The sequence below is a fragment of the Lepus europaeus genome, chromosome 13, assembly GCF_033115175.1.
Source record: "Lepus europaeus isolate LE1 chromosome 13, mLepTim1.pri, whole genome shotgun sequence".
Lineage (NCBI taxonomy): Eukaryota > Metazoa > Chordata > Mammalia > Lagomorpha > Leporidae > Lepus > Lepus europaeus.
Window position 1 is genome coordinate 84,042,326 of NC_084839.1, and position 22,461 is coordinate 84,064,786.

At 39.5% G+C, this 22,461-nt stretch overlaps 1 protein-coding gene across 1 annotated transcript in view; it reads right to left on the reverse strand.

Annotated features, from left to right (window-relative positions):
• Positions 1–22,461, reverse strand: part of ZC3H6 (zinc finger CCCH-type containing 6) — a 73,665-nt gene that overhangs the window by 20,834 nt on the left and 30,370 nt on the right. The window contains exons 3-5 of the mRNA XM_062209842.1: positions 19,804–19,926; positions 17,234–17,504; positions 13,447–13,580 (exon numbers count right to left, since the gene is read on the reverse strand). Coding sequence (XP_062065826.1) covers positions 13,447–13,580; positions 17,234–17,504; positions 19,804–19,926 — 528 coding nt within the window. The remainder of the gene's footprint in view (positions 1–13,446; positions 13,581–17,233; positions 17,505–19,803; positions 19,927–22,461) is intronic.

Here is a 22,461-nt window from a genome sequence, read left to right on the forward strand (position 1 = left end):
AATGCTGGAGCACCCAATTTTATAAAACAAACATCTTATGTCTGAAGGGAGAGACGAGTTCTAATATAATAACAGGGGGTACTTCAACAACCCCACTTGCATTAATGGACAGATCATCTAGACCAAAAAAATTCAATTAAAAAATCAGTTAAACTGTAATACAGATCAAATAGACTTTATAGATACTTACAGAACATTTCATCCAACAACTGCAGATTACATACCCATCAGCACAAAGAACAATCAATCTCTCAGATAGACCATATACAGTCCACAAAATAAGTTTCAACAAGTTCACAAAAAAAAATCTTAATCACATCATCTGCCCTTTCTGAACACACTGGAATAAAACTAGCAAAAGAAACTTTTGGAATGATACAAATACAGAGACTGAACAACATGCTCTTGAATAAACTATGGATCACTGAAGAAATCAAAAGGGAAACTTTAAAATTCCTTGAAACAAATCAAAATGGAAATGCAAAATATCAAAACTTATAAAATACAACAAAAGCAACACCTCAAAGTTTATAGCAATAAGCACCTATATAAAAACAGAAATATATTAAAGATAATGATGTATCTCAACATCTCAGAAAAGAACAAACCAAACACAAAGTTAGCAGAAGTAAAGAAATCGCAGGGGCCAGCGCTGTGGCACAGCAGGTTAACGCCCTGGCCTGAAGTGCCAGCATCCTATATGTGTGCCGGTTCGAGACCTGGCTGCTCCACTTCCGATCCAGCTCTCTGCTGTGGTCTGGGAAAGCAGTGGAAGATGGCCCAAGTTCTTGGGCCCCTGCACCGGCATGGGAGACCTGGAAGAAACTTCTGGCTCCTGGCTTCGGATTGGCGCAGCTCCAGCCACTGTGGCCAAGTGGAGAGTGAACCATTGGATGGAAGACCTATCTCACTCTCTCTCTGCCTCTCCTCTCTCTGTGTAACTTTGACTTTTGAATAAATAAATCTTTTTTAAAAATCACAAAGATCAAAGCAAAAATAAATGTAATACAGACTAAAAAATTATAAAACATTGATGAAAAATAACAGGAGAGGAACTGTGTTCCCAAAGCACAGTTGGAAATTTTTTGGAGGGAAATATATGGAAAGAACAGAGATTTAGTGGAGCAGCAAAGATTGTACAATCACGCAGCAGCTTGCAGGATACTACCAGCAACTCCTGTGGCTGTCAGGGATGCCATCTTCTCAGGCCACAGTGACATGAATCTTAGCAGCCTGCCATACCACTGGTAATCTTGTCTAAGGGAGAATCTCATGATCCCTACTGATTGTGAGTCCGGCCTGAAGAGCTGGTGGGGCACAAGGTTCACATCTAACTGTGAATGGAGGGCACGCTTCTCCCCTTCCCTCACATGATCAACCTCTGTTGGGCAGGTGGCTGGCTCTGGGAAGGGGCAGTTCTCTCTGTGGACAGAGAGGCTCGCAGGACATTCCCACCCTGTCACTGTGGGAATCCTGTGACTGCACCATAGACCGGAAAACTGAGAAAGGTGTGAGGTGTGCCTGGTCTTTGGCAATCATTGCGTCTGCTTGGAGCTACCTGAGTGCTGGGGAGGGTCATTGCAGAAGGCTCCATGCTCACACTAGGGAGCAGAGATCCTTTGTGTGTTTTGTGCCTCTTAGTGTGTGGGATACACAGGCACTGTGGGCTCACCTTGGGCAGTTGGTTCACCCTGGCAGAAAAGGGTTGCAGTTGTAAGCATGCTAGCCAGTGTGACACTACTGCTGACAATAGAGATCTACCATGCCAAACCTGGGTGCTACTCTGGATTCTTGTCCCACCCTCAAGTTCTGACCAGAGCTCCCTGGCCCCATCCAGCACTAGCCTCAGGATATTTGCTGAAGGAGCACACATTCCACTAACCCATAGAGGCACATTTTAGAGAACAAAGATTTCAGTGCTGATATCATCAAGTATTTACCCAAATGCATAAAAACAAATGTAGAGATACAAGAAACATGAACAAGGAAGACAATATGACACCCCAAAAGGAACACAACAATACTTCAATATTAATCTGTGAAGACAAGGAGGTTGATGAAATGCCTGAGAGGAATTCAAAAGAATGACCATATGATTACTCAAAAACATTGAAAGGCAAACACATGAGTTAAAAAAAAAATCTGTACATGACATGAATGAGAAACTCTGCCAGGTAATAGAGATATTAATGAAAAATCAAACTGAAATATTAGAAATGAAAATTCGGCCGGCGCCGCGGCTCACTAGGCTAATCCTCCGCCTTGCGGCGCCGGCACACCGGGTTCTAGTCCCGGTCGGGGCACCGATCCTGTCCCGGTTGCCCCTCTTCCAGGCCAGCTCTCTGCTGTGGCTAGGGAGTGCAGTGGAGGATGGCCCAAGTCCTTGGGTCCTGCACCCCATGGGAGACCAGGAGAAGCACCTGGCTCCTGCCATCGGAACAGCACGGTGCGCCGGCCGCAGTGCGCTACCGCGGCGGCCATTGGAGGGTGAACCAACGGCAAAAGGAAGACCTTTCTCTCTCTCTGTCTCTCTCTCTCTCACTGTCCACTCTGCCTGTCAAAAAAAAAAAAAAAGAAATGAAAATTCAATACATCAAATACAAAGTACAGTGGAAAGCCTCAGATTTGATGAGGCAAAAGAAAGAATACCTGAGCTAGAGGACAAATCTTTAGAAATATCTATTAGACCAAAAAAGAAAAAATTAGGAAAAAAATCAAAAACCATTTTGAGATCTAAGGGATACCATCAAACAACCAAATATATGAGTCTTAGGAGATCCTGCATATATTGAAAAACAGAATTGCTTGGAAGAATTACTCAGTGAAAACCTACTAGAAAATTTCCCTAATTTGGAAAACGTAAGGACAGACAAGTACAGAAAGTGCACAGAACCCCTAATAGGCATTATCAGAAAAGATATTCACCAAGACATACTACAGTCAAACTTTCAAAAATAAAACATAAAGAAAAGATCTTTTGTGGCTGGTGCTGTGGCACAGTGGGTTAAAGTCACAGCCTGCAGCACTGGCACCCCAGATGGGAGCTGGTTTAATTCCTGGCTGCTCTACTTCTAATCCAGAACCTTGCTAATGTGCCTGGGAAAGCAGCAGAGGATAACCCAAGTCCTTGGGCCCCTGCATCCATGTGGGATCCCCAGAAGAAGCTCCTGGCTCCTGGCTTCATTTGGCCAACCCCCAGCCACTGTGGCCGTTTAAGAGAATGAACCAGTGAATGGAAGATCTCCCCTCCCTTTTCTCTTTCTCTCTCTCTAACTATCAAACAAATAAATAAATCTTTAAAAAAAATCTTAAAAAGAACAAGAGAAAAACAATAGATTACCTTTAAATCAACTCGAATTAGATTAATGGCAGATTTCTCATCAGAAATCCTACAGGCTAGGAGAGAATGGAGAGATATAGTCCAAGTCCTAAAAACTGTCAACCCAGAATATTGTACCCAGTGAAGCATTCATTTATAAATGAAGGTAAAAGAAAGACTTTACAAAAATAAACAGAAATTGAAAGAATTTGTCACTACCTGGCCAGACTTACAAATGATATTTAAGGATGTGCTACACATAGAAGCAAAGAAAGATAATCAGCATCACGAAAGAATATAAAGGCAGAAAACCTCCTATAAATGTATAAAGGTGATCCAAAACAAACATTAGGAATATGGCAGGACCAAGTCATTACTTATCAACAATAACCTTTGAAAGTAAATGGCCTAAATTCTCCAATTAAAAGATACAGACTGTCTGAATGGTTTAAAAAACAATATCCATCTATTCTCTGCCTACCAAGAAAAAAACACTTCAACAAAGATACATGCAAACTGAAAGTGAAAGGATGGAAAAATATATTCTATGCAAACAAAATTCACAAAAGAGCAGGAGTAGCCTTCTTAACATCAGACAAAACAGACTTTAAGACAAAAAAAAATGTTAAAAGAGACAAAGAAAGGCATTATGTAATGATTAAGGGATCAATTCAACAAGATGTGACTATAGTATATGTATAAGCACCCAATGCTAGCGCACCTGGCTATTTAAAATAAATGTTAATGGATCTAAATGGAGACAAATGCTCCAATACAATAATAATGGACGACTCCAACACCCCATTTTCATCAATGGACAGATCAACTAGACAGAAAAATCAATGAAGAAATAATACAGCTAATCTACAGTATTAATCAAATGGATCTAATTGATATCAACAGGAAATTTCATCCTATTGCTGCAAAATACACATTCTTTTCATCGCTGCATGGAAAGTTCTTTAGGATAGACCAAATATTAGTCCATAAAACAAAACTGAAATCATACCACGTACCTTTTCTGACTATAACAGAATGAAGCTAGAAATTAATAACATAAGAAACTCTAGAAAATATGGAAACCGATGAAGAATGATCAATAGTGGGTCATAGAAGAAGTCAAAAGGGAAGTTAGAAAAGTCCTAGAAAAAAATGAAGATGACAACAAAACATATCAAAACTTATCGGATATAGCAACAGCAGTGTCAAGAGGAAAGTTTATAGCAATTAGTGCCTTCATCAAGAAATTGGAAAGAGAGCAATAACTGATCTAACAATATATCTCAAAGATCTAGAAAAACAAGAACAAATCAAACCCAAAATTAATAGGAGGGAAGAAATAATTAAAACTACGGAAGAAATAACCAAAATTGAAATAAAAAACACACAAAATATCAGGGAAATGAAGAGCTGTTTAAAAAAAAAATAAACAAGACTGATATACCACTGGCTCAACCAGCCCCCCTACCAAAAGGAGAAGACCCAAGTTAATAAAATTGGAGATGAAAAAGGAGATGTTACAAGGAATACCACAGAAATAAAAATCATCAGGAATTACTACAAACAGCTGTATGCCAACAAATTGGAAAATGTAGAAGAAATGGATAGATTTCTGGACACATACAATTTACCAAACTGAAGCATGAAGACATAGAAAACTTAGACTTAAATAAAAAAAATTAAAAATCTAAATAGATTGAGATTAAATCAGTAATAAAGATCCTACCAATGAAGAAATGCCCAGGACTTGATGGCTTCACTGCTGAATTCTACAAAACTTTCAAAGAAAAATGAACCCCAATTCTTCCTAAACTATTTAAAACAACTGAAAGAGAGGGAAAGGGAATCCTCTCCAACTCCTTCTATAAGGCCAGCATCACCTTAATTCCAAAACTAGAAAAAGAAAAAATTGAAAGAAAAACTATAGATCTGGGGGCTGGTGCTATGGCACATGAGGTTAACACCCTGGCTTGAAGTGCCAGCATCTCATATGGGTGCCAGTTCAAATCCTGGCTGCTCCACTTCCAATCCAGCTCTCTGTTATGGCCTGGGAAAGCAGTGAAATATGGCCCAAGAACTTAGGCTCACGTGGGAGACCTGGAAGAAGCTCCTGGCTCCTGGCTTTGGATCGGCACAGCTCTGGCCATTGCAGCCAATTGGGGAGTGAACCAGCGGATGGAAGACCTCTCTCTCTCTCTCTCTCTCTGCCTCTCCTCTCTCTGTGTGACTCTGACTTTCAAATAAATAAATAAATCTAAAAAAAAAAAACCATTATAGATCAATATCCCTGATGAACACAGATACAAAAATCTTCAATAAAACTGAATCAGGCAACACATCAAAAATATCACCAGGCCAAGTGGGATTTATCTCCAGGATGCAGGATTGATCAACATACACAAATTGATAAACATACTACATAATATTAACAAATTGAAGAATAAAAACCTATTTGGTTATCTCAAAAAAGAAAGCATCTGATAAAATACAATATCCTTTCATGATATTGCAAAATGGGTATAGAAGGAACAGACATAAACAAAATCAAGGAAATAGATGACAAACACACACCCAGCACCATATTTAATGGAGAAAAGCTGGAAGCATTTCCACAATATCTGAAACCAGACAAACATGCCCACTTTCACCTTTACTATTCAGTATAGTTCTGGAAGATCTAGCCAGAGGCATTAGGCAAGAAAAAGAAATCAAAAGGATACCAATGGAAAAGGAGGCAGTCAAATTTTCCCTTTGTACAGATGATATGATCCTATACATAGAGGAACCAACAGACCCCACTAAGAGACTACCTGAGCTCCTAAGAGTTTGGCAAAATTGCAGGATATAAAATTAACACACAAAAAGCAATAGCCTTTGCATATACAAACAATGCCATGGCTGAGAAAGAACTTGTAAGATTAGTATCATTCACAATAGCTACAAAAAAATTTAGATACTTGGGATAAATTTAACCAAGGACACGAAAGATCTATAGAGTGAAACTTAACAAAACTCAAGGAAAGAAATAGAAGACACTAAAAAGATGGAAAAATCTTCCATGTTCATGGATTGGAAGAATTAATATCATAAAAATGTCCATACTACTCAGAGCAATTTATAGATTCCATGTGATCCCAAATAGAATATCAAAGATATTCTTCTCAGATTTAGAAATAAAGACATTAAAATTCACATGGAAACACAAGAGACCCTGAATAGCTAAAGCACTCCTAAACAACAAAAACAAAGCTGGAAGCATCACAATATCAGATTTTAAGACATATTACAGGGCATATCACAGCCTGGTACTGGCTCAGAAATCAATACGTGGATCAATGGAACAGATTAGAAACCCCAGAAATTAATCCATGCATCTACAACCAACTAATCTTTGACAAATGAGCTAAAATAACACCCTGAAGAAAGGACAGTCTCTTCAACAAATGGTGTTGGGGAAATTGTATTGCTGCATGCAGAAGTATGAAATACGACTCCTACCTTACACTCTATACAAAATCAACTCACGGATCAAGAATCTAATCCTAAGATCCAAAACCATGAAATTTCTAGAGGAAAACATAGGGGAAACACTGCAAGACACTGGCATAGACAAAGACTTCTTGGATAAGACCCCAGAAGCTTAGGCAATAAAAGCAGAAATAGACAAGTGAAATTATATCAAGTCAAGAAGCTTCTGTCCAGCAAAGAAAGCACTCAACAGAGTGAAAATGCAACCAACAGAATTGGAGAAAATGTTTGCAAACTATATATATCTGATAAAGGATTTTCTTTTTAAAGATTTATTTATTTACTTGAAAGAGTTACAGAGAGAGAAGGAGAGAAAGAGAGAGAAGGGAAGGCAGAGAGAAAGAGAGAGAGAGAGAGAGAGAGAGAGAGAGAGAGAGAGAGAGAGAGGTCTTCCATCTGCTGGTTCACTCCCCAGTTGGCCACAACAGCCAGAGCAGTGCTGATCTGAAGCCAGGAGTCAGGAGCTTCTTCCGGGTCTCCCACGTGGGTGCAGGGGCCCAGGAATTGGGCCATCTTCTACCGCTTTCTCAGGCCATAGCAGAGAGTTAGTTGGAAGAGGAGCAGCCGGGATTCAAACTGGTGCCCATATGGGATGCCAGCACTGCAGGCGGCAGCTTTATCTGCTACATCTCAGCACCAGCCCCCTGATAAAGGATTAATATCCAGAAACTCAATGACAATATAAGGATGCAAACAGGCATTTTTCAACAGATGAAATACAAACGGCCAACAGACACATGAAAAGATGCTCAGGATCACTAGCCATCAGGGGCATGCAAATAAAAACCACAACAAGGCTTCAACTCACTCCAGTTAGAATGACTATCATCCAAAAATCAAAAACGTAACAAATGTTGGAGAGGACACGGAAGAAAGTGTACCCTAATACTGGTGGGAATGTGAACTAGTACAATCATTAAGGAACACAGTGGAGATTCCTCAGAAATCTGAAAATAGATCTATAATATAACCCAGCCATCTCACTCCTGGAAATTTACCCAAATGAAATGAAATCAGCATATGAAACAATTAGCTGTACCTCCATTTTTATAGCAGCTCATTTCACAATAGGTAGGATATAGAATCAACCCAGATGTCCATCAACTGATGACTGGATAAAGAAAATGTGGTATATATACATGGCGGAATACTACTCAGCCATAAAAAAAATTAAATTCAGTCTTTTGCAACACCATGAATGCAACTGGAGACCATTATGTATAGTGAAATAAGCCAGTCCCCAAAAGTTTTCTCTGCTTGTGGTAACTAATATACATAGCACAAAAAAGGTAATGTATATGAATGTAATTGACATATTGAGATTTGATTATTATTTATAGCCCTTGTTTCTCTACTTACTATTTGTTCAATTTTTTATTTAGTGGAGGATTAAGCTTGTGACTATAAAGTAAACTGGAAGTATATCATAACAAAAATTAAAAGGAAAAATAAGAAAGGAAGGAAGAAGAAAGATGGGAGTAAGTGAGGGAGAGTGGGATATATTCATTATGTTCTTAAAACTGTGTATCTGAAATATATGAAATCTGTTCCCTTTATATGAACTTTAAAAAGATAAAATTGATAAACCTTTAGTTTAATCAAGAAGAAAAGAGGGCCGGTGCCATGGCTTAACAGGCTAATCCTCCGCCTTGCGGCACCGGCACACCGGGTTCTAGTCCTGGTTGGGGCACCGGATTCTATCCTGGTTGCCTCTCTTCCAGGCCAGCTCTCTGCTATGGCCCGGGAAGGCAGTGGAAGATGGCCCAAGTCCTTGGGCCCTGCACCCACACGGGAGACCAAGAGAAGCACCTGGCTCCTGCCATTGGATCAGCGCGATGCGCCGGCCGCAGCGGCCATTGGAGGGTGAACCAATGGCAAAAAGGAAGACCTTGCTCTCTGTCTCTCTCTCTCACTATCCACTCTGCCTGTCAAAAAAAAAAAAAAAAAAAAAAAGAAGAAGAAGAAGAAAAGAGAAGATTCAAATAAATAAAATAAGAGATGAAAATTAAGATATTAGAACTGATACCACAGAAATACAAAGGATTATCAGAGACTATTATGAACACCAACAAACTGGAAAACCTAGAAGAAATGGATTAATTTTTGGACACATGTGACTTACCAAAAAATAAACCATGAAGACATAGAAAACCTGAAAAGACCAATATTCATGAGATTAAATCAGCAAGAGAAAGTTTCCCAACAAAGAAAAGTCAGACCAGATGGTTTAACTGCTAATGCTATAAAATCTTTAAGGAAGAACTAACACCAGGGGCCAGCATTGTTGGTCCAACAGGTAAAGCAGCCACTTGCAATACTAGCATCTCATATCAGAATGCCAGCTCAAGTTCAGGCTGTTCTACTTCTAATCCAACTCCCTGTTAATAACACACCTAGGAAAGCACCAAATGATGGTCCAAGTACCTGGGCTCCTGCATCCCATGGGAGACCCAGATGGAGTTACTGGCTCCTGGCTTCAGCCTGGCCCCATCCCAACCATTATAGGTATTTAGGGAGTGAACCAGCAGATAGAAGATCTCTCTATGTCTGTCTGTCTGTCTGTCTCCTCACCTTTCAAATAAATAAAGAGATCTTTTTTGAAAAAGGAACTAACACCAATGCTTCTTAAACTGTTTCAAAAAATTGAAAGGTTAGGAACTCTTCCAAATCATTATAATGAGGCCAGCATTACCTTGATTCCAAAGGCAGGTAAGGACCCAACAGAAAAACAAACCTACAAACCAATATTCCTGATAAACATAGATGCAAAAAATATCAATGACACACTAGCAAATCAAGTCCAACAACACATCAAAAAGGTCATTCACCATGACCAAGTGAAATTTATCCCAGGGATGCAGGGATGGTTCAACATTGCAACTCAATAAACATTATGCATCACTCCAACAGAATAAAGGCTAAAAATAATATTATCCTATCAATAGGAACAGAAAAAAAGCCTCTAATAAAATTCAACACCCACTCATGACAAAAAAAAGATCCTAAACTTAATTAGGTATAGAAAAAAACATACCTCAATATAACAAAGGCTATACATCACAAACCCATAGCCAATAGCATATTGAATGGGAAAAGCTGAAAACATTTTCTCTTGAGATCTAGAATCAGACAAGGGTGTCCACTCTCCCCATCATATTCAATTATAGTACTGGAAGCTTCGACCACAGAAATTAAGCAAGAGAAAAAATACAAGACATACAAATAGGAGAGGAAAAAGTCAAATAATCATTGTTGCAGATAATGGGATTCTACATACAGAAAAACCTAGACTCCATCCAAACTGTTAAAACTGATTTAAAAATCCAGTACAACTGAAGGACTCAAAATCAACAGACAAAACTGTGCAGCATTTTCATACATCAATAATGAAATCACTGAGAAGGAAATTATAAGAACAATCCCTTTCACAACAGCAAAAAAAAAAAAATTATATACCTTGGAATAATTTTAACCAAGGACAGCGGTCACTCTGTCTCTTTCCCTCTCTATATCTGTAACTGACTTTCAAATTAATAAAATAAATCTTTAAAAAAAAAATTTAGGCTAGAGATGGATCCATGTTGGCCACTCTGCCTGGGCATACATGTTCACTACTCTGGAGGGCTTTCCTTAAAACCACGTTGAAAAACAAGTGGCTTCCTTGGGCTATAGCATACTCCTGGTTGCTTCTGGAATCATAATGTCTCCCAAGAAAATTGACATAGTTGATAATGTGTTTTAATCTTTATTTTTCAATTGCATGATAAATTATCTTTGAATTACAGGGCTTCAAGGGACCCTTGGAGTTAATTCAGTCCTACACTCTCATTTTACAAATCAAGCAAATTGAAGGTAGCAGCTCAAAGTAAAACTCAGGAAACTAAACTTTTTAGCTATAAAGTAAGTTACTGGGGGCCAGCACTGTGGCGTAGCAGGTAAAGCTGCTGCCTACAGTGCTGGCATCCCTTGTAGCCGCTGGTTTGAGTCCTGGCTGCTCCACTTCCGATCCAGCTCTCTGCTATGGCCTTGGAAGGTAGGAGAAGATGGCTCAAGTCCTTCGGCCACTGCACCTGCGTGGGAGACCCAGAAGCGGCTCCTGGCTTCAGACTGGCACAGCTCCGGCCATTGAGGCCAATTGGGGAGTGAACCAGCGGATAGAAGATCTCTCCCCTCTCTCTCTGCCTTTCCGTCTCTCTCTGGGTAACTGTGCCTTTCAAATAAATAAATAAATCTTTAAAAAAAAATAAAGTAAAAGAACTGGATATAGAAGCACACTTATTTAGCAAGCATTTACTTTATTTTGGGTTAGGGAAAGCAGCACATTCTAGAGGTATACTGATGTCTAAGATGATGAATATGAAGATTATAATCACTAGAAATTCTAAATTAATACCTTTAATAATTCTAATGCTGCTCTTCCATGGAACAGTGAGTGGTGCAGTAGGTATGCATTTGTGGGAGAAGAGTTTGTGGTCAAATAAATTTTGAAAATTGTAAGTTGAAAAGAATCAAATAGACTTCTTGATGCCTAACCTGCTCAGAACATTTAATATATTAATGCTGACGTTTTGCTGCTGTTTACACCTGGGTATATAATTCCTAGGAAAGGAAAGTCTAACAGAACACTATTAGAGGATTATTTTTGCTTTTAAAATTATCAATTTTATTTTGAGGCTCTATTAAACATTTTAATTTTATTTTGAGATCACTTAAATTTGCACCTCTATTGTGGTATTATAACTAATTAAAACAACAATTTTTTTAGTTTATTTACACTCATTTTATCTGAGCTGGCTATTTTTAATTTACTAGGAAAGGAGCATTATCAATAGAGATGCCCATCGAGGGGTGAATAAAGAAAATGTGATGTAACTACACAATGGATATTATTCAAACAAAGAAGGATGAAATTCTGGGGCCGGCAGTGTGCCGTAGTAGGCTAAGCCTCCACCTGTGGCACCAGCATCCCATATGGTCACTGATTTGAGTCCCAGCTGCTCCAATTCCAATCCAGCTCCCTGCTAATGCACCTGGGAAAGCAGCAGAGGATGGCCAAGTCCTTGGGCCCCTGAACCCATATGGAGACCAAGAAGAAGCTCCTGGCTCCTGTCTGTGGATCAGCCCAGCTCAAGCCATTGCAGCCATTTGGATAGAAGACCTCTCTCTCTCCTGTGTCTCTCCCTCTTTCTGTAACTCTGCTTCTTATATAAATAAATAAACAAATCTTTAAAAGGATGAAATTCTGTTATTTGCAGAAACATGGATGGAATTTGAGAACTTTTTTTTATAAAAGAGCTATTTTCTTTATAAAGATTTATTTGAAAGTCAGAGTTACACAAAGAGAGGAGAGGCAGAGAGAGAAAGAGAGGTCTTCCACCTGATGGTTCATGCCCCAACTGGCTGCAATGGCCGGATCTGTGCCCATCCAAAGCCAGGAGCCAGGAGCTTCTTCCGGGTCTCCCATGTGGGTTCAGGGACCCAAGGACTTGAGTCATCTTCCACTGCTTTCCCAGGCCATAGCAGAGAACTGGATCGGAAGTGGAGCAGCCGGGTCTTGAACTGGCGCCCATATGGGATGCCAGCACTTCAGGCCAGGGCATTAACCCACTGCGCCACAGTGCCGGCCCCAGGACATTATTTTTTTATAAAGATTTTATTTCTTTATTTAGAAGGCAGAGTTACAAAAAGAGAGAAAGAGAGAGATCTTCCACCTGCTGGCTCACTCCCCAAATGGCTACAACGGCCAGGACTGGGCCAGGCTGAAGCCAGGAGCCAGGAAATTATTCTGGGTCTCTCATGTGGCTGAAGAGACCAAAGGACTTGGGCCATCCTCTGCTGCTTTCCCAGGTGCATTAGCAGGGAACTGGATCAGAAGTGGAGCAGCTGGGACTTGAACCAGCACCCTTATGGGATGTTGGCACTGCACGTGGAGGTTCAACATACCATGCTACAGCACCAACCCCAAAGGCATTATGTTAAACGAAACAAACTAAACACAGAAAAACTAACACTGTATGTTCTTAATCATTTGTGGAAGCTAAACTATCAATCTCTTAGAAGAGAACATTATATAAGGAATCTTCAAAAAATCATGGAGGATACATAGTATAAAAAAATCTATGAATGGAATGCAAAATAGCGTTTGCACTAAAATAAATTTATCTCTTAATTCTCTTTTCCATGAACTTTTTAAAGCATCCTTGCAGTGTCACTAGAAACTGGGAAGAGAAGCAATGAGGGGGATGGAGAGCAGTTAGATAACAAGTACCGAAACACAGTTACCAGGCATTCATCCTGGTGCTCTGTAGCACAGTAAGGGAACTATTGTCTGCATCAGTTCATACTCTATTTAAAAATAACTAGAAAAGAAGGCTTGCAACACACAGAAATGATAAACGTTGTTGGAAGGAAATGCTAATTACTCTTACCGGGTCATTACACATTGTGTACATGGTTCAGATTATTACACTGTACCCCAGAAGTACATACAAATATTATGTACAAATGTTATGCTGATTTAAAAACACAAATATTTTTAAACTAAGTAAATTAAAATATGGAAAAGCTACTCTCTTCCTTAATATAAAAATTCTCGGTACCTCTTGATAGTCATCCGTTCCTGAAAAAACATGTCCTTTATTAGTTCTTCCTCCACGGTCTTTTCGTTTGATTTTCTTCGGCAAACTACGTCCACGACCAACATTATAACTTTTAACTCTCTGTTGTTCAGTACCTAGAAAGTTGAAAAGTACTTTAAATATTATAGAAAATTATCAGTCTATTAATTTAAAAAGAAGGGTATATTTTTAAGTTTATAATGTACAGTGCACACTCCCCTCTCAACTAGATTCAATAAAAAAAATTAATGAAATCTTTTTACTTTACCACCAAGGTACTGCTTTTTGTTCCTTTGCTTCTTAAGGGATGTTAGCAACATAGGAAGGCAAGGGACAAGAATACACATGGCTAAAGAAGCCAAATGTAACCTTATGCCTTTTAATTTTCCTTAGGATAATTGCAAGTCCTTCTGTTTTAAGAGGATTAAATATTATATTAATACTTAAAGAAGACATCACAGATATTAGTGATTAACTTGTAGCAAACTATTTTTTTTTGAGCCTTAGAATAGTTTATTTTCTGTGATTCAACTTAAGTTTAGTTGAGATAGGTTGATGTTTAGCTCTATGCAGTGTGTGTTTTTTTTTTTTTAGAAAACCTTTATTTAATAATATAAATTTCAAAAGTACAACTTTTGGATTATAGTGGTTTTTCCCCTATAACCACCCTCCCACCCACAACCATCCCATCTCCTACTCCTTCTCCCATCCCATTCTTCATTAAGATTCATTTTTAATTGTCTTTATATACAGAAGATCAACTTAGTATATACTAAGTAAAGATTTCAACAGACTGCACCCACACAGACACACAAAGCATAAAGTACTGTTTGAAGACTAGTTTTAGCATTAATTCTAATAGTACAACACATTAAGGACAGAGATCCTACTGGGGAGTAAGTGCACAGTGACTCCTGTTGGCAAACTGTATTTCTATCGATAATCTTAAGTAAATCTAAATATATATCCCCAAGTAAAATTTTTTTCACTTTATTTATTTATTTTTTTGACAGGCAGAGTAGACAGTGAGAGAGAGAGAGAGAGAAAGGTCTTCCTTTGCCGTTGGTTCACCCTCCAATGGCCGCCGCGGCTCGCGCGCTGCGGCCAGTACACCATGCTGATCTGAAGGCAAGAGCCAGGTGCTTCTCCTGGTCTCCCATGTGGGTGCAGGGCCCAAGCACTTGGGCCATCCTCCACTGCACTCCTGGGCCACAGCAGAGAGTTGGCCTGGAAGAGGGGCAACCGGGACAGAATCCGGCGCCCCGAATGGGACTAGAACCCGATGTGCCAGCGCCGCAAGGCAGAGGATTAGCCTGTTGAGCCACGGCGCCAGCTATTTTTCACTTTAGAAGAACTTGGTGCTTAAAAGCATCCCAAAAGATACTTAAATTACAAAAACTATATGTTAGGGTACTAAGTTATAATCTGTAGTAATTTCTCATTTTACCAAAGTCATACTGAAACTACTAAGTTTCCTAATAACCTTAAAACCTACATAACCAACCAATAAACATATGAAAAGTGTTCCACTTTATTAAAGTAAGTAAAAGTATAAAATTAGCATATCCATTTTCACTTCAAAAAGTAATAAAACTTGGGAGTCAGCACTGTGGTGCAACAGGTCAAGATGCTGCTTATCAAGCCAGCATCCCATATGGAGCGCCAGTTTGAGTCCCATGTGTTCTACTTCCTATCCAGCTCCCTGCTAACGTGCCTGGGAAGGCAGAAGTGGATGGCCCCAAGTACCTGGGCCTCTGCCACCCATCTGGGAGACCAAGATCAAGTTCCTGGCTCCTGGCTTTGGCCTGGCTAAGATTTGGCTGTTGTAGTCATTTGTGAAAGAACCAGCTGATGGAAGATCTCTCTCTTTCTTTCTCTTCATCTCTTCCTGTCACTCTGCCTTTCAAATAAATACAAAAATATTCTTTAAAAAATTAAGGCTGATTGTTAGGATAATGTGGAGAGATTTGCATTTTCACACTCTGCTGGGGCTGGGGTTATAAGTTAGCACATTATCTTTATGGATATCTACTTGATATATACCCTCAAATAGATGAAAGATAGGTCTTTTGATTTGGCAAACCTATTTTTTATTGCGATATTTTTTATGAGAGTCACAGAGAGATAAACAGAAAGAGAGCCTCCATGTTCTGGTTCACTCCCCAAACACCCACAATAACCAGGGGGGAGCAAGGCTGAAGCAGGGAGCTAGCAAGTCAATCCCAATCTCCCAAGAGAGTGACAGGAATCCAACTACATTGGCCATCATCTGCTGCCTCCCAATGTCCGCATTAACAGGAAGCTGGAATTAAAAGAGTTTGAACTGAGAATTTAACCCAGTTTCTCCAGTGTGGAATGCTGACATCCTGGCTACAGCCTTAACCACTATGCAAAACAACAGCCCCAGGAAATTTACTTTTTATAATTTATTCTTAAGAAAAAAAATATGTCAAAGTTACTTTCTGAGATATGCTGAAGTATGTTTACTGTAGAGTTAATCACAGAGTTGGAAATAAAACTGGTTATAACTTGAATATCAAATAATCATTGTACTATTACTAAACAAACTGAACAATTTGTTAAGACAATTGTGTCTGTTTGACTGAATAGAATGTAGGTATTTAAAACTGTTCATCAACATGGTAGTGACTGAGATACATTTCATAGCCAAGGGAAAAAACCAATAAAACAATATGTATAGTTTTATTAAAAATAGTGATCAGATTATTGCTGGACTATAGGAAAATTTTTTCTGCACTTTATCTTATATTACTTCTATAACTCTGGGGGAAAATATCTAAAATAAAATGCAATATTCTTTAAAAAGACAACGGTGAACTTGAAAACCGCAGGCAGGAAGGGATATGTAAGTCCTCTCAATATTACCCTTCCTTTTCAAATATGATGATCCCCAATAATACTACATTTAGATTCCAGGAACAAACTTACTTATTGCAATAGCATCCATGAAGATAAATTCTTTTTCCTTTAGTTAAGCTAACCCTAAAATTCATAATTTTTAAAAGGAATTTTTCTAGAAAATCAAGAAAAAATTAAGCAGGGAAATGGGCAAATTTACCCATTATTAATTCCTTTATTCAAAAAATAATCTTTAAATTGGGTGTGAGTTCACTTCTTCACCTCAGCCTCATCTTGTTCTGGTTCTTTGGAATCAGACATATTAGCTAGCCAAAACCTAAGTCTGATTTGAACCTTATGTGTTTCACATAAATGTGAAACATCTGTCACTAGCTGGCAACTCGCCCTGGTCTCTACAGGGACAATGTACCTCAGTACAGCAGATAAACAGGTGATCATGACACAAATTTCTCTAGATTATGTTCTTACTTCCAATCCTAAAGGATGTTTACAGTCCTATGTATATTTGCATAGCATAGATGATTATCATATTTTAGCCTAATAAAATAGCTTCCTAGAATGCTGTCCTTATTGGTCTAAAATATAAAGTAATATAGAAACATAACTATATACTAGCATAATATAAAAGAGAGGGGAAAACATAAGAAAATTGTATTAAATTTTTATATGCTTTTAAAGAATATTTTTCTAACTGAAATAGTAAGACATCAAACAGATCGATATATTTGTAGATTTTTTTCAAGGTCTACAAAAAAAAGGAAAATGAAATTAGGTACCATAAGAGTAAGCTGATTTGGAGAAGGCATTAAGACATTCTAAGTTTCACTCTATTGGTACCTATTAGAATAAGGTTCTCATATTCTAAAACAGACTACAATTTCAAACTTACCTTGTTGAACTCCTTTCATTCTTTTTTTGCCTGGTTCTTTAGAAAATGATGACCCTAAAGCAGTATTTGAGGTTTCTTTAGCATGTCTGTATTGTTTCAACTGACTGGCAAAATCTTCCTCAGTTTCCTGACCGTAGTTACCAAAGTTGTCATCACTGTAGTTACCAAAGTTGTCATCACTGTAGGTACTGTAGTCATCATATTCCTTACTCTTAAATTTTTTATGTTGACCCTTCTTTGATGTCATGTAGCTTCCTGATATGTGTCCATGCTAAGTGAAAATGGACAATCATTATAAGAATTTTTCTACTATATACTTAATAGCAACACATCTTTTCCTCTAAGTTGGGAAAAACAATAAGAAAAAGTAGTTATTAGTTCTGATTTTTTTTTTTTTTGACAGGCAGAGTGGACAGTGAGAGAGAGACAGAGAGAAAGGTCTTCCTTTGCTGTTGGTTCACCCTCCAATGGCTGCCGCGGTAGCGTGCTGCGGCCGGCGCACCACGCTGATCCGAAGGCAGGAGCCAGGTGCTTCTCCTGGTCTCCCATGGGGTGCAGGGCCCAAGCACTTGGGCCATCCTCCACTGCACTCCCTGGCCACAGCAGAGAGCTGGCCTGGAAGAGGGGCAACCGGGACAGGATCGGTGCCCCGACCGGGACTAGAACCCGGTGTGCCGGCGCCGCAAGGCGGAGGATTAACCTAGTGAGCTGCAGTGCCGGCCCTGATTCTTTTTAATTAATGTACTTAACAGGCAGAGAAAGAGAGAGAGACAGGCAAGAGAGAGCTCCCATTTGCTGGTTCACTCCCCAAATTCCTGAAAAAGTCTTGGTGGGGTCAAAGCTGGGAGACTTGAGCCATCACTGTTGCCTCCCAGAATCTGCATTCGAAGGAAGCTGGAGTAAGGAGCCAGAGCCACGTGTCAAACACAAACTTTGATGTGGAATAAGGGCATCTCAACCCCTAAGCTGAACACCTGCTCCCAGTTCTGATTCTTGATTAGTCCTCATTTATGAAACTATTGAACACTAAGCACAAAGAGCTAAATGCTAGCTCTAATGTTATCAAATATTATATTCTTTACACTGTAGCTTAAAGGCCTGCTTTAGGCCTGACAACACAGAAAAGATAATAAAACAGAATGGGGGAGGAATATGGAAAATATATGAATACCTAACATTAAAAAATTCTTGGGGTCAGCATTGTAGTATAGCTGGTAAAGCTGTCGTCTAAGATGCTGGCATCCCATAAAGATGTTGTTTCAAAATCTGGCTGCTACGTTTCTGATCCAGCTCTCTGCTATGGCCTGGGAAAGCAGATGAAGATGGCCCAAGTGCTTGGGGCCCTGCACCCATGTGGGAGACCCAGGAGAAACTCCAGGTTCCTGGCTTCTGTCGGGCTTAGCCTCAACTGTTTCATCCATTTGGGGAATGAACCAGCAGATGGAAGATCTCTCTTTCTCTCTCTCTCTAATTCTGCCTTTCAAAGAAATAAATATTAAAAAGATTCTCAAATAACATGACATTAAATTTAAAAATTACATGTTTGGAAAATGTTGTTTATATCTAAGGCCCAACAGAAAACAGAGCTTTCCCTAATAGTGAAAATAATCTAGTGGGTAAACTACTCATTAGAAAATGTTTATTACAACAAACATCATTAATTTTATTGCTTTCTTACTAAAGGGTGTGAAAACAAAGGATACAATTTAGTTTATGTGCTGATAATATTCAAATCTGTCTTAAAAAGCAGATGTAAGTGCTTGCTTCGGTAGCACAAAAACTAAAAAAAAAGATGAAAACCAAAGCAAAACAAAAGGTAACTGCTTAGATGAAACTGTAGATTCATTAACTGAACAATGTTTAAATCACCTTTTATTAAAAAGAATTATATTAATATTCCAGTGATATATTTTAATTTTTATGATTAAAGACTATTTTATTAGTGGATTTTTCTTTGCAGATTAGATGCTTGTCATAAAATGTTTTTAATTTTTAATATTCTCTGTTCATAGCTTTATACAAATAAACTCTGTATTCCCACCTTTTAAAGCAGAATTATCCCTAAATTTTCAATTTATTTCCTCCTTATGATTCCCAATAGCCATATATGGCAGAAGCAGTCCCAGTGTCAATCAACAGACAGACAGATAAACAAAACATGGTATATACATACAATAGAATATTATTCAGCTTTTAAAAGAATGAGATTCTGATATGTGCTATAAAATGGATGGACCTTAAAAATGTGCTAAGTGAAATAAGTTGGATACAAAAAGACAAATACTGGGTGATCCCAGATATATAAAGTATGTAGAGCAGAAAAAATTCATACCGACAGAAAGTAGAATAGTGGTTATCTGGGGTTGCAGCAAAAATAAATTGGGTTTTATTATTTTATTAATACAAAGTTTCTGTTTGGAATTATCAAAAAGTTTTAGAAATGCCTAAGTGATGATGACTGCACAATACTGTCAGTATACTTAAAGCCACTGAATTGTATACTTTAAAAATGACTGAAATAGACTTCATGTTATATGCTTTACCACATGTGTTTTTTAAAAAGGCAATACCTGAGGAAATGGAATGTCATAATCCCTGTAGAAACTAGTTCTCTTTTTATGGGAACTTTCTGTATGTTCAACATCTGAATCAAGGCTGTAGTCAGAACTATCATCACTTGATGGAGAATTATGCTGAAGGGAGGAAAAAGACAAAGATATTACATTTGCAAAAGGAAGAAAATTAAACTAGGAACCAAACAAACTTGTTTCAGCCATAAATACTAATACATTATATTATTCCAGTAGACTCTGAAGTACTATTGAAAAAGTATATTATTATATTTTTAAAGTAGACTCTGAAGTATTTTTGAAAAATCATTGCATCAGAGGCTACCACCATGCCAACCTCTCCTAGGTATTCTGAGAGGAAAGTATGTATCTTCCTCCTCTGCTTAAGGACTTTATGGCAACATTTTCTTCATCATCTCTTTGGCCATAGGACTTCAAACAGAAGTTCCCTTTGCTCCAAAATGATCTTCTATTTAAGCTAATCTTATATTTAAGCTAGTCATAAAGAAAGGATCCTCACCACCAAAAAGAGCCAAAGAATGTAAGTGGAATATGTATTAATTTATTTTTATTTTTTAAAAAGATTTAACTTATTTATTTGAAAGAGTTACAGAGAGTGGTAGAGACAAAGAAAGAGGTCGGTCGGTCTTCTATCTGCTGGTTCACTCCCCAAATGGCTGCAATAGCTAGAGCTGAGCAGGTCTAAAGCTAGGAGCCAGGAGCATCTTCCATGTCTCCCACATGGATGCAGGGGCCCAAGCACTTGGGCCATCCTCCACTGCTTTCCCAAGCACATCATCAGGGAGCTGGATCAGAAGTGGAGCAGCCAGGACTGGAACTAGCGCCTATATAGGATGCCAGCACTGCAGGGCTGCCCCTTAATTTTATTTATTTATTTATTTATTTATTTATTTATTTATTTATTTTTTTGACAGAGTGGACAGTGAAAGAGAGACAGAGAGAAAGGTCTTCCTTTTTCTGTTGGTTCACCCCGCAATGGCCACTGCGGCCCCCACGCTGCGGCTGGCGCACCGCGCTGATCCGAAGGCAGGAGCCAGGTGCTTCTCCTGGTCTCCCATGCAGGTTCAGGGCCCAAAGACTTGGGCCATCCTCCACTGCACTCACGGGCCACAGCAGAGAGCTGACCTGGAAGAGGAGCAACCGGGACTAGAACCCGGTGCGCCGGCGCCGCAGGCGGAGGATTAGCCTATTGAGCCGCGGCGCCGACCCCCTTAATTTATTTTTACTTAAAATGACTCCTTATAATCAGCATCACATCACCCTACAGTGAGTGAAGAGTGTAAAAGATTTGGGGCCAGCGCCATGGCGCAGTAGGTTAATCCTCTGACTGTGGCACTGGCATCCCATATGGGCACCGGTTCTAGTCCCAGCTGCTTCTCTTCCAATCCAGCTCTCTCTTATGGCCTGGGAAAGCAGTAGAAGGTGGCCCAAGGGCTTGGGCACTTGCACCCACGTGAGAGACCCAGAAGAAGCTCCTGGCTCCTGGCTTCGGATCAGCACAGCTCCTATTTGTCTGTAACTGTCTGTAACTCTACCTCTCAAATAAATAAATAAAATCTTAAAAAAAAAAAAAGTATAAAAGACATATAAGCGTTGGGGAAAGTGCTGTGGCATAGCGGGTAAGGCCTGCAGTGCTGGCATCCCAAATGGGTGCTGGTTCAAGTCCCAGCTGCTCCACTTCCAATCCAGCTCTTTGTTAATACTCCTGGGAAACAGCGGAAGATGGCTAAATCCTTGGGCCCCTGCACCCATGTGGGAGGCTCAGAAGAAGCTCATGACTTCTGGCTTTGAATCAGCACAGCTCTGGCCATTGTAGCCCATTGGAGAGTGAACCAAAGGATGGAAGACCTCTCTCTCTCTCTCTCTGCCTCTCCTTCTCTCTGTGTGTAACGCTTTCAAGCAAATAAAATAAATCTTAAAAAAAAAAAAAAAAAAAAAAATCCAGGGCCAGTGCTGTGGCTCACTTGGTTAATCCTCCGCCTGCGGCGCCAGCATCTCATATGGGTGCCAGGTTCTAGTCCCAGTTGCTCCTCTTCCAGTCCAGCTCTCTGTTGTGGCCTGGGAGGGCAGTGGAGGATGGCCCAAGAGCTTGGGCCCCTACACCCGCACGGAAGACCAGGGAGAAGCACCTGGCTCCTGGCTTCGGATCGGCGCAGCGCGCCAGCCGTAGTAACCATTTGGGGGGTGAACCAATGGAAGGAAGACCTTTCCCTCTGTCTCTGTCTCTCTGTCTATAACTCTACCTGTCAAATAAAAAAAAAAAATTCCAATTAATGGGGCCGGTGCTGTGGCGTAGTGGGTAAAGCCACGGGGCTGGCATCCCATGGGGGCACTGGTTCTAGTCCTGGCTGCTCCATTTCCCATCCAGCTCTCTGCTGTGGCCTGGGAAAGCAGTAGAAGATGGCCCAAATGCTTGGGCCCCTCCCAGCATGGGAGACCCAGAGGAGGCTCTTGGCTCCAGATCAGCCCAGCTCCAGTAGTCATGGACATTTGGGGAGTAAACCAGCAGAATGGAAGACTTCTCTTTCTCTCTCTGTCTCCACCTCTCTGGGGCTCTGTCTTTCAAATAAATAAAAAAATCTTTTAAAAAAAATCCAATTAATAGGAAAGCTACTGAGTGATTCCCTTCAATATTCA